At 32.6% G+C, this 13,111-nt stretch overlaps 1 protein-coding gene and 1 long non-coding RNA gene across 2 annotated transcripts; one reads left to right on the forward strand and one right to left on the reverse strand.

Moving 5' to 3' along the window:
• The first annotated feature begins 2,023 nt into the window (after positions 1–2,023).
• On the forward strand, positions 2,024–3,414 carry LOC140919915 (uncharacterized). The gene is made up of 3 exons (XR_012162571.1): positions 2,024–2,300; positions 2,390–2,478; positions 3,058–3,414. It is a non-coding gene; the product is annotated as an uncharacterized lncRNA (long non-coding RNA).
• Positions 3,190–10,114, reverse strand: LOC101499788 (uncharacterized). Its single transcript, XM_004498567.4, has 5 exons — positions 9,885–10,114; positions 7,126–9,697; positions 5,283–6,962; positions 4,175–4,430; positions 3,190–4,089 (listed from the first exon to the last, which is right to left on the reverse strand). Exons 2-5 carry the CDS (start codon positions 9,571–9,573, stop codon positions 3,497–3,499), a joined length of 4,977 nt encoding a protein of 1,658 aa, XP_004498624.1. The 5' UTR covers positions 9,574–9,697; positions 9,885–10,114; the 3' UTR covers positions 3,190–3,496.
• Between the last annotated feature and the right edge of the window lie 2,997 nt (positions 10,115–13,111).

Consider the following 13,111-nt stretch of genomic DNA (forward strand, 5'->3'; position numbering starts at 1 on the left):
AGTAGATATTTGAAGATGTATTTGTAATTTTGATAATTTCAGATATTATAAAAGTTTAAATATGTTTTTTGTCTCAGCAAATATATCATTTTTTTATTTTAGTTTTTGTAAGTTTTTTGTTTGAATTCTTTGATCCCTAATGTCAAATGAACATTAAAAAAAATGTATCAACACATCATCTTTCATGATATATTAAAAATTAAATTATTTTATATTATTAATTAATAAATTTATTTATTTATCATTTAATAATTAGTGTTATTTTATTATAAAACAAAATATGAATAGAAATTCAAGGAAGATTTTTGAAAAATTTGTCATCTTCTTTATTATAAACCATGAAACTCTTCTCTTTTTAACCTTGCTCGTCTCTCTAATTTTATTTCCTTACCACACACACACTTGCTTTAAAAATATGTCTTGTAGTTGGAGTCTTCTAACAATTCTTGATAGATGAAGAATGATATTAGTATCAACATTCTACACATGTGACTCTAAAATTTAATTTTACTCCTCACTCTAGCAGTATCGTCGGCGTTCTCCTCCTAACATATTTATGTGATAAGGAAATGAAAATAGAGAGAGTTAATGAATAGAATCAAGAAGATAATAGTTTTATGGTTTATAGTAGGAAAGAAGACGAAAAACTCATAAATGTCTCTTTTAATTTCTATTCATATTTTTTTTAAAAAATACTATTAATTATTAAATGATAAATAAACAAATTTAATAATTAATAATATAAAAAAAATTAGTTTTTAATATATCATAAAAAATTATGTGTTGGTGTGCATTTAATTTCTTTTTTTGTAACATTCATGTGACATTAAGGACAAATATTTATCGTCTCTTGTTTTACTTTACAATGACTAAATCTAAAAAATATATATATATTATTTGTAGAAATTAGAAAGATATTTAAATCTATTATAAAACATTTATCGATCAAAATGATTTTTTTTTTAATTATATACATGTGACAAAGAGATATACAGTATATATGCTGCTCAAAATTTACGTGTTTCTATATTCATTTAATATCTAATTTTCTTTCTACCTCTATTTTTATTATATCACCACCTATCGCATTTATTAAATCATTATTTGCGTGAGTCATTAATTATTATTATAAGATTAACATTGAATTCATAACTTTACCTCAAAATTAAACATGCTAAAAATTGAAGAAGGGTGTGCATAGTTTTTTAAGATAGTTTTTAATTTGATATAATATAAATGGAGAAGAAAAGAAAAAGAACGATGGAGAAAGAGACATTGGAGATTGAATAGAGAGAATTTGAATTTCAAATGTGAAATTGAAAAAAAAAGAAGAAAATACTATAAAAAGAAATAAATAGTAGTAAGAAAAAGTGAAAAAACATTCGTAAAGACAATTTTAATTTCAATAAATAAAAGTGTAAAATTTTGACTCAATCGTCGAAAATGTTTTTGCTAGATATTATGATAATAGAGTAGATATATTGGCGAGATTATGATAATAGCAGTTTTTTTGGTTAAAAAGGAGTTATATGGTAATTTTCAATTAGAGCGATGGGGAAATTTTTTAATTGAAGGTTTCACAGTTTGATTTTTTTTTACAAGCCAAATTGATGTAGTATATGAAGTGACAAGTGTGTGACTATCTCACAATTTAAAATAAAAAATGTCATCTTCGTTATTGTTTTAGATAGTGTCAAAAAGTTAGCAATAGCCAACAAATGTATTTTTGCTGGTATTGAAGGGTTTTAAATATATATTAGACTGAGTTAGGTTTAGTCTTTAAAATCACCAAGGCTCTTTTCTTTATTTTCATGAACAAATTAGATTTATGACCACCATTTTTTCAAAATAAATATGTGTTTGGAAACAATACGAAGTTAATGATTATACGGTGGAAATTCACAAAGAGGTTGAAACTATAAATTAAAGCTTTAAATTCTCATGTCGAAAACTACGTTAAAATCCAAAAATTAAGGAACTAATGCATTTCCAATCACACACTATATAAATAATATTTAATCTCGCTTAATTTGAATACCATATATTATTCTACACAAAAATATTTGTCCCGCCAACTCAAAATACCAAGTTTTGTTCTAAAATTCGTGTGAAAGTGTATCTCATTCTGAATTGGGGGCACTAAACCTACATTTACAACACCATGCAACAATTTGTTATTGCATCTTACAAAACTTTGCTTTCGAAATGATACCAACGTTATGTTAACAGGTTCCAAAGTACGCATCATCAAACCCTAAACGGCCATTAATTCTGAAATTTGCTTTGGCAAAATCGCACAGGTTTGAATTTTCCTCTTCTAATTATTTCAATTCAAATATTTTTTGTTCCTATACTATCAATCAATTAAAATAAAAACTTTTTTTTTCAGAGCTCTTCCTCTCTCAGCTAGTGATTTCAAAAGTACTGTCTTTGTTTCAATTTTGCATGACAGAGCAATGAAGTTATTTCAACGGCAAGGTTAGGTTACTTCATATGAAAATCGATATAAAGAGTATTAATGGGTAATTTATATGATATTGAATTACATATTTGGTTCCATTTTGGTATACACCATATTTTTCATCAAAAAAATGTGTACCCTATCTTTTCCTCTAATTTTATGACTACAATTATTTAAAATATCTTTTCCAAGTTAAATTGCTTTTAAAATGTGAATATACTTTTTTTCTGAAATATTTCTTCAGTATTACTCGGATTTACCAGGAATATGATATAACGATAACTTTTGTGTGTGCATATCAATGTAACTAAGGACTAAGGTTTGTTTGATGTTTACAACTTTTAGTTTATAAAAATAATTTTGGGAAAAAAAAAACATTTTTATAGCATAAATTATCTGTTTTAGTTTAAAAACAAGAAAATGAAACAGTTTTATGTCACACAATCGTTGATCTCTTTTGTTAGACAAGAATCGAGCAGCTTGTATTTTGAGTTTATTTTAAAACCAAATTGATGAAATTAAAATACGAACTATGATTTTCATCCAATAGTCAAGATCCCTATGACTAAATTATTGTGTACTTCCTCTGGCTGCAGAAAATATGGAACCAAATAGGAATGATTAACATCGGCATGCGAATATACGGAATAGTCATACAACTGGTGTAAAAAAATTTGAGCGATAGTCATACCACTCTGCAAAAACTTCGGAAAAACCACGACAAAATCTCCGTTCAAACCGGTGTTGTATTATTTGGCCAATTTCTATTTTCATGTTGAATATTTGAAAACTTAGAAGGGAGCAGGACGGAGGGCAAATGGGGAGGGGGAGATAGAATCTGTACAAATATAGGCACCCAAAAATTCAAAAGATCTATACCATGAGATCATTGCAACAGTAAATCTGAACAAAGCAGATCTCAAGCTGGAAAAAGGTTCATGTAGACAATGAAAGGGAGACAAACTTTGCAGCAACAAAATCTCCTCTTCGCAGCTCCATTCACGGACAAAAGATTATTGAAGCTATCAGAGAGCCTCAGCTGTTGGTCTTGCTATTGTCACCAACCGCGTCCTCGGAAGCTTTCTTTGCTTCAGCAGTCATAAGAGCAACCACAGCCCTGTGAATTGCTACATCTGCTTTATAAAGCAATTTTTGAGCCCTCTCACGCTTTAACTTAGCTATGCTGCGTGCATGCTGAGCAGCACTTGCAGCATCGCGCAATCTAAACTCGTCATGGTCTGAACCATCCAATTGTTCAATTCCATGCTTCTGAGCGCCATCATGTATGTTCTGCCTGTGACCTGGTAAGTCATAATTGACCATGTTGGATCTAACCCCATTTCTTTTTTCTGACGCTGGCATTCTCTGACTGTAAGAAGCCGGCATCTGTGAATCATTATGATACATAAATGAACCAAGTTTCTTGGACTTGCTCCTGTGAAGTTTCTGCATATGATTTCTGTAGTACGCGTCATTGTTCATAGAATAATATCTCATGCTGGCAGCATCCCGTGGGGAGAATACTCTTGGTGATGTCAGAGGCAATGGAGAATCATCCAAAGAATCATAACTATGGCCTGGGTATACAAACCTTTCATCGGCAAATGCTAAGCCATTTGCTCTTCTTCCTGAAGTTACAACAATTAGATGTAAGGATAAAGCTCATAATTAGTTTTTGAAGTGTAAATAATTACAAATGAAATCAACTCTTACCTGTAGTATGGAAGCCATCCTGATATGGGAAACTGTTTGTATGCCCAGAGACGGATATTTTCTTTTGAGATCGATGTTTTAATCCCTTGTTCTGTAATTCCAAACCTCTTGGTTTCAAACAGAAGGCAAACATGGCTGGCTTCTCCAAAGTAGCCCTCTTATCAGGGCCTCCATTAGAAGAAAGGTTGTTGTTATTCTTGGCCGCAGCTACTTCCCACTCCTTCAATTGTTGTTGATATCGTTCCCACATAGGTGGCTGAAAAGCACATGAAAGTTTCAGACAAACAATAACCAAGCATACACATACAGGTCATTCACAGAAAAAAGGCAAGGTAAATGGCATAAAGTCATCACAGTTTCAGCCAATCAAATATAAAATTACACCCAGAGGACATTGGAAAACTTTTTCAGCTATTGTTCTTATCTTTTGCTTCCAAAATAGCTAGAAGAATTTTTTTGACATGGGTATATGGTATATGTCCCAAAGAGGTATGGAAGCTATCCTGAAGTGTAATTGTAACAACTGACAAAACAATACAATACTTTATGGATCAATAGCAGAATGATAATATTTCAAAAATGGAACCAAATAATACTAACAGAACCAAACTTGGAAAAAGCATGAGTTCAATATCTACTAATATACTTTGTTATGGGGAAACATATTTTCTGCATAAAACATGCCTTTATTTACTTTAATTGTGTTACAACTGCCAGGGTCAAAGACACTAATATGGATGAATTGACAAGATATCAAACAGTTGGTAGGAAGAAGTACAAATAATGGTTTTAGCTTGGAAGCTATCACAACAATACTACGAAAAGCATTTAAAATATAAAGCAGAAAAACAAATAACTAACACCACAATTCAATGGCCCAAAACACCTGGCTTTTTTTAAGGCCTCCAACACTTACTGTAACTGCAATAAACCTAAAGATCAATCCACTACTGCAATACTAATCTCTCTTCACACTCTGACTCCCAAATATTTCAGCAAAGCTAGTCTATCATTTCATATGAAGGCATTAAAAAGGAGCGGAGACATTCCTAAAAACAAAAGCATCATAACATGAACACAAAAGGTAAGTTGAAGTTTTGAACAGTACCTGAAAGTGCCGAATTAAAGCCATTCCCTTCTTCTGCCTTCTCTGCTGCCAATGGTCATAAATGACTTTGACTATGCACAAAGGCCCGACATTAACCATTAGTTCCTCTATTTCATTTGGTAGAAACTGATCGCGCACCTTAGCATATGCAGCCTTTTCAAACAAGTCCATTGTTTTCTCAAACATCTCATCTGTAATCCCTTTCAAGTCAGTTTTGTCCTTTTCAGAATTTCGAATGTTTGAAAACCATTGCTCATCCTCGCTATCCATGTCATACAGAACCCTGGATGGATCCAGAGCCATCTCAACATCTGTTTCAAGTTGTTCCAAATACATAGAGCTCCGAACAAAAGTTACCTCGGATCCATTATCATCATTTTCTTCTATCAAGTGAACACCGGGAATAGGTATGTTTTTAACCGAAGCAGCACGGATGTTCCGGTTGTAACATTCCTCATGCATCTCCTTGAATAGAGCCCACTGACTTCTGTCAGTAAATTCCAAGGTCCAATCCTTCCCTCCTTTCCACATCATTGAATGTGTATAACGATTTGTTGACCCAAGCTGCATAAACTGATGTGCTTTGTACGAATACCTTGTAACTCCTAAAAGTTTCACAGAAAGTTTCCACTCATTATGGTCAAACAGCTCTAATACAACATGGGCCCCATATTCTCTCCACCCTTTATCACCAACTGTAATCAAGACATTTGCATCACAAGATAAGCATTCAAAATTCTTTTCTGGAGCCCTGGCAACATCTGCTGACTTCTTCTCACTTGCCTTCCTAATTCGTTTGTTAGGAAGCCCTTTCTGATGATGGCTTTTGTGCTTTGAACTTAATTCATACCCTGCTAAAGGCACTGAATATGATACTTGAGTCCGTGGCTTTTTGGGTCCATTGCTAAAATCGTTGTAAAGAGAGTCAGCCTTGCCATCAGCCCACGCATGTGACTGGAATCCCAATGACAACGAACTATTCCGGGTCCGATGCCAAGAACTTCTTGGAGCAGTTCGATTTGAGCTTGGGATAACACTTCCATGTACATTCCAAGACAAATCAGGAGACTGTTGAGCATTAGGTTTCTCAAAATCATCAACTGAAGGAATCTGGAGATGGAGATCACCATTAAGAGAATGAGAACTATCATCCGCCTTATCCTGGTGTATCAAAGAACTTGAAGGTAATGATCCAAGCTTTTGTGCTGAACGATGGGATTGCAACTCTGGTAACTTAACATCACCATGAAGACCAATATTCTGGTCATTTTGAGAGACAACTTGATCGCCAGAAGTAGAGGGACCAGTTAACTGATCTGACCCAGCACATGATCCATCACCTGTAGCGTCATTTGACAAAGTCGCCGCATCATTATGCAGAATAATTTCTGAATTCCTGTTAGAGCAATCATCAATGCTAGAACAGTCATCAGTCGCCATACCAGAATCTTCCTGCCCATCTGTTGGTACATGATTACACAAGCCTATATGAGCTGCCGACTGCTCCATCAGCAACTTAAGATGCAAATGGAGAAAAAATGTAGGTGCAGCAGCAAAAGAAAGAGCAAATGGAGGAAGCTTCCTCTCGCCAGCATCAGAAGACTGATGAGTATCAACTTGAGTGGACACTTTGGAAATACCCATGATGTTAATCCCTGGCCTACTCCTCCTCCTCATGACCTGTTCATCCAGATGTTGAATAATTGGTTTCAAAACAAAACCCAAACATAAGTTAACTAGCAGTGATTTTTAGAAGCTTTGACATGATGTACAATATTGAGTTAATAGCAAAAACCAAAAGTATTAAATATGGTAAATATTTTTTTTACAAGGGCTTTCGTACCTTGACTGATGAGGGCTCACGGATGGAAGCTGTGGTGAACTCACTTGATCCATGCTGAAGTGCCTGGATGTTATCATATGTGCACTCAGATAGATGGAGCTGCTTACTGAATAGGCAGTGCCTCTTAAGCTTTGAATCTAAGTACACCCAATTTGAATTCTTCAATTTGGAGAAATTATAGAGTGCAAACACAAGTGGCTGCTTGGTAACATGAAGACTAGAAAGCTTGAATCCAATAGATGTAAATGGAAGCTGCAAGTGCAAGTCATAGTTCCCTCGAGGAGCGGGTTGACGGAAAACCTTGAGGACAAAAAAGACAAAGGTTGCAGCCATCTTCAAGCAGCCTTCAAATAATAGAAACCTCAACCCTACCACATTATCAACAAAAAGCATCTCCAAACAAACTCTTGGCCACTTGGTCACAATTGTACCATATCGAAACAGCAAAACAGCATAGAGAAACCACAAATTTTCAGATTGAAAAGCTTCATTCAATATCAACCGTATAGGGAAGTTTAAGTCAAATTTGAATGATGCTGACTCCATGTCCCAAACCAATTTTGATACTCCCTCATCATAATTGAACCACAGTGGCCCCTCAAACCTCCTGTCACTTGGTTTTTTTACATTCTGAATCCCACCAACCACATGATCAAAAGAAACAGAACAGGGTGTACTTACAACGATGTGTTTCTCTACAAGCACAGGAAGTGACATTGCAGCTGACCTTCGAAACCGCTTTCTATAGTACACAGCGGGCTGTTTGCGATCTTTAATGTGAGTGGCGCTTTGCAATGAGGACTTCTCCCCAAAATTATCACCTAAATTATCTTGTGATATAGAACCACTAGACAAATCATTTGTAACGTCCCTAGAAGAACTCTTTGTTGTATTTCCCTTTACTGAAACAGGTTCATCATATAGCAATGATGAGGTTGTACTTGGATGTGTGACAGAGGTTTTCTGCTTCTTAATGCCATGAAAAGAAGAAGATTTAAACCGATGAGAAGAACGAGCCAGCCACGAAATTATAGGCTCGGAGTCCATAGAGCTCTCGCCACAACTGTCATCCTCTGCAATCACTTCTCTTTTTTGCCTTTCTTTTCTGGACTTGCTTCCATTTTGCTGATCAGACCTTCTACTTTTTGTCAAAGCTCTTCCCCCCTTTGCACGCCCAGGAACTTCATTACGAAGTAATAAGAGTTTGAATCTCTCAGTTTGGAGATCAATCCATTCTTCATCTCGATCATCATATTTGATATGGTGAAGCCTCTGCTGCTCGTCATAATCATTGACAAGGCCATAATACCAACTCTGGTCCAAAGGCCAAAATACTTTAATTCTACGGTTCAGTACCCAATATGCATCCACATCACCAGGCAGAATTTCATAAAAATGGCGCCTCTTTCTGGACTTCTCCTTATCTTTGTATTGTTGCCTTGGCCTCAAATTTCTGCCAGCAGTATCAACTGATGCTGATTCAGAACCTGACCGAGACTTTGAGCCATGATTAACAATATTTCGACTAGAAGATAGCAAAAAGGACAAACCATTAGCTGATGGCAAGGGAGAAGACTTGCCACTAGAAGAAAACCCAGTACAGCTTGGATCAAACCTTGAAGAAAGCATCCTTGCTGCATTCTCCTCAAGATTTTCCTCATCGTCTTCCTGCAACTCAACAGATATTTTACGGCTATCATTCAAGGGCTCAGCCTCCTTGGAAACCCTAGGTTTATCTGAAGCCAGAGTTTTTCGCTTCCTATCCTTCTTTTTTGACTTTTTTAAAGATGAATGGTCACTATTTACAACAGAATGAGGGGCGTGATCCCCATTCTCCTTGACATGCTTAACTGAAATTGAATTTGAATCACTATTCCTATTTTCCTTAAATTCATTTAAATGTTTCTTCAAATTAATCTTCGAAGATTGAACTGCCCTACCCGAATCGTCACTACCTAACTTAGGCACCTGATCATCATGGCCAATACTAGGACTAGGATGCCGTACCAGATTCGATGATTGACCAATTTCAGATTTCTTCCGCCCCACTAAAGTCCTCTTACGCTTAGGAATACAAACATCACCACCAGCACCTAACAAAACTCTACTCGGCCCACTACTGCTAGTAACTCCTTTACTCACTCCTAATTTAAGTTCGACCAAATCATCCCCACCAGAACTAGGCCCTTGTTTACACTCTTCATCAGTAACCTTCTTCCCACTACCCTCGCCATTTTCTAAGCTACTTAAAGACACTTCTTTTCTAGCCTTCTTTCTCTTGTTCTTCTTCTCCTCACCACCCCCAGGACTACCACTACCCTTCCTCTTTGAATTCTTCTTCGAAACCTCTTCTGTCAATTTTGATTTATATAAACTTTTAAGATCCAAAGATCTTGATTTTTTAGAATTTGCATCACCATTGGAATTATCTTCTCTACTACCTTCCATGAACAAATCAACAGTACAAACCCCCCCAACCAAAATTCACCCAATTTTCACATTCCATCATACATATCTATAACCCAATTTTCACATTCCATCATAAATAACACCACATGCATTTTCTTCAGATCTGAAAAAAATAAACCAAACCGGCAAAAAAATAAAAATCACAAAGAATTCCTTAAAAATCCCAAAACTAAAATTGATCATGTCTAATAACCCTCATGCATTGCAATTGCATACTGAATCAAATAATAACCCCATCAAATCAACAACAAATTAAATCAAAATTCAAAATTCAACATTAAAATGCATACCTTAAGCAATAGCCGATTCATCCCACACATCGCGAAGATCAAAAGCCCCAATTCATGGATTAGGGTTTGAGAATTCCATGGACGCCGATTTGAAAACCCTAACTGAATCCTGAAAATTTGAAAATAAAAATGAATATAATTTCTATTCCTCTTTTTTAATTTCTTCTGTGTTTTTTTTAACCGCGAGAGAACTAGGGTTTCTTTCTGGTGAAATTGAAAATATAAACAAAATGAAAACTGATAGAAATGGAAAAAAGAAAAAGAAAATGAAGATCAATAAAATGTAACGACACGTGGATTAATATGGAACCGTTGGATACAAATATTTTGTTTGGGTTGTGTTCCTCTGTGTGGAGGTCTAAGGAAGAACTAATGCTGATGGAATTATCGCCAGATCATGTAAGTAGAAGCTTCTCAATTAAGTTTTGTCTTCGATGTTAAATGACAAAAAAAATTGTTTAAATTTAATACTGAAAATATTTTCAATAATTTGAAAAAAAGATGAAAAAAAAAAAGTAATATGATATTTATATATGTTTTGGTATTTCTAATTTGATAAATACTTTTGTTGCATTTAGAAAATAATATCTAAAAACGATTGTAACATGTGTTTGTTATCGGTTTTTCTATTTATATTCTTAAAAAACGAGTAAATACGAAACATAAATTTTGTCGTTAATGGTAGTGTTTTTAATATGCCGGAAATAAATATTAGGGTTTGAGAATGGAGAAGAACGCAATAGATTCAGTGATTATGGCATTGATGCTAAATTAGTAAATATCAAGATTTGGTCTTTCGCGGGAGTAAATATTAGGGTTTGAGAATGGAATAAGAATGCGATACATGTACCATATATGGTAATGATGGATTGATCAATATTAGGTTTGATTATGCATTTCGTCTATTCTTTGTTGATGATTTTATACTTTTCAATCAATATCTTGAATTTCACTCTATTGTGATTCATTATTGTTTATGTTTCTACATATATAGCGGAATGGTTTGTATTGTTTGAAATGTTTTGTTTTGGAGAACTATATTAGCTTGATGCAATGATTGAATTTCTCAATTTAATGACAATCTAAAACATTAAAACTATCTTAAATTAAAGTAGGTTTGTATATCTATTACAAAATATTATAAAATATGTTCATTTACCACTTAAGTGATGAGTTATCTCTTTGATTATATTTGCTTTGAATAATGATTTATTTGGATAAGATAATTGTTTAAAATATATACTATTGTGTATAATAATTGATAGAGAATATGACCAATAAGACTTTAGAGATAAATTTTATTTGCAAATGACATTACAAATGTGATATATTTTTTCTTAATATTATGTGTTTTTATGGTTGTCATTGTTTATGTATATGAAAAACATGTGTATGTGTGCTCTTCATAGTTATATGGTTATATGTATAAATTTTATCATACATATTGAATGAAAATATGTTTTGTGGTATATTATTTGAGAAAGATATTAAAGATTCTAATTCTAAGACATGTTGATGATATAATCTCTTGGAAATATGATAGTATCGGCTTTCAGTGGTCCTTTTAACATTAGAGTGATAGTGAATTTATTAAATTACTAATAATTAACATGGTTTACATATATGAATTTCACTACAAATATTTAAATTAAAAAATAACGGTTGACTTATGTACTTGCTAATCCTGAAGATTTTGTCAAAATATATTAAATTGATGTAAAACTACAACACCCCATTTTTATGTATCTTGAATTCAAATTATTTTATTTTTATGTTTACCTATATACATATACCCTATATTGATCACATGTTTTTCCTATAATTTAGTGAGTGGATTGTGAGAATAATGAAGTCAAGATAGTAATATAGTATAGCATTAAATTAATTTAAGGTTCAAGTTTGAGTTCAAAATGCAAGTAAAACCCTGTTGACATTTTGGCTAACCGAGTAAAGTAATATTTGTTAAAAATCCTAATTCAACTCAAAAATAAAAATAAATAAATAAGCAACAACAATCTTCATTTATCTTTAAGATCATTGTCATAAAGTAAGAGTATATAGTGACATGGGTGAAGCCATATCGTTAGTATTCTCAACTTTGTGTGATTACAATAACTTTGTTTAGAATCATTTAGGTGAGAGCATTTTGGAGGTGGAGATTAATTTTTTTAAAAGATAAATGTTAAATATTATTGTTGTTAAGAAGTGAGAGATCTACTATTGAGAATTTGATGGTTCACAAGTGTATGTAAAGTCTTTTGCAAAATAAAAAAAAAAAAAGTGTATGTAATGTTTTTTGGTAATTGTATGTAATGTTTCCTTCTATGATGAATGACAAAAAATAATATTTAAATTTAATATTGAAAATGTTTTAAAAAGTAAAATATAAAAGTAGTTTGATAATATATGTTTTAGTATTTCTAATTTGATTGATAAATACTTTGTTTTTGTTGCATTTAGAAAATAAAATCTAAAAACGGGTATAACATATATTTGTTTTTTTATTTTTCTATTTTTATTCTCAAAAAACGAATAAAACATGGAAAATAAATATTTCATTAATGGTAATATTTTAAATATGTCAAAAATAAATATTAGGGTTTGAGAGTAAGAGAAGAGTGTGGTAAATTTATTGATGATGACATTGGTGTTAAATTTATAAATATCAAAGTTTGATACATGTAGAGAATAAATATTAAGTTTGGAGAATGGAATAATAGTGTAGTACATGTACAAAAGATTATATTAAGGATGGATTAGTCAATATTATGTTTGACTTATGCACTTCATCCATTTTTTTTTATTTATGATTTTATATTGTGCAATTGATACTTTGTATCTCTCTCTATTTTGATTTATCGTTGTTTGTAAATATATGGAGTGGAATGCTCTTATAATGTTGAAATGTTTTGTATTGGTGAACTATATATTAGCTTGATATAATGACTGAATATCTCTGTTTAATGACAAACTAAAACATGAAAACTAATTTAAAGTTGAGTTGTTTATCTATTGAGTAATCATTATATTTTACTTATAGGTCTAAGTATCTTTTATAAAATAGGTTAATTTATCAATTATCTCTTTAATTATATTGACTTTGTATAATATTTTGTTTGGGAAATATGATTGGCTAAAATATGTTTTATCGTGTCTAACAATAGGAGAAGCATATGACCGGTTAGACTTTAGATATAAATTTTATTTGAAAATAGCATTACAAATAT

The sequence above is a fragment of the Cicer arietinum genome, chromosome 4, assembly GCF_000331145.2.
Source record: "Cicer arietinum cultivar CDC Frontier isolate Library 1 chromosome 4, Cicar.CDCFrontier_v2.0, whole genome shotgun sequence".
In the NCBI taxonomy this organism is placed as follows: Eukaryota; Viridiplantae; Streptophyta; class Magnoliopsida; order Fabales; family Fabaceae; genus Cicer; species Cicer arietinum.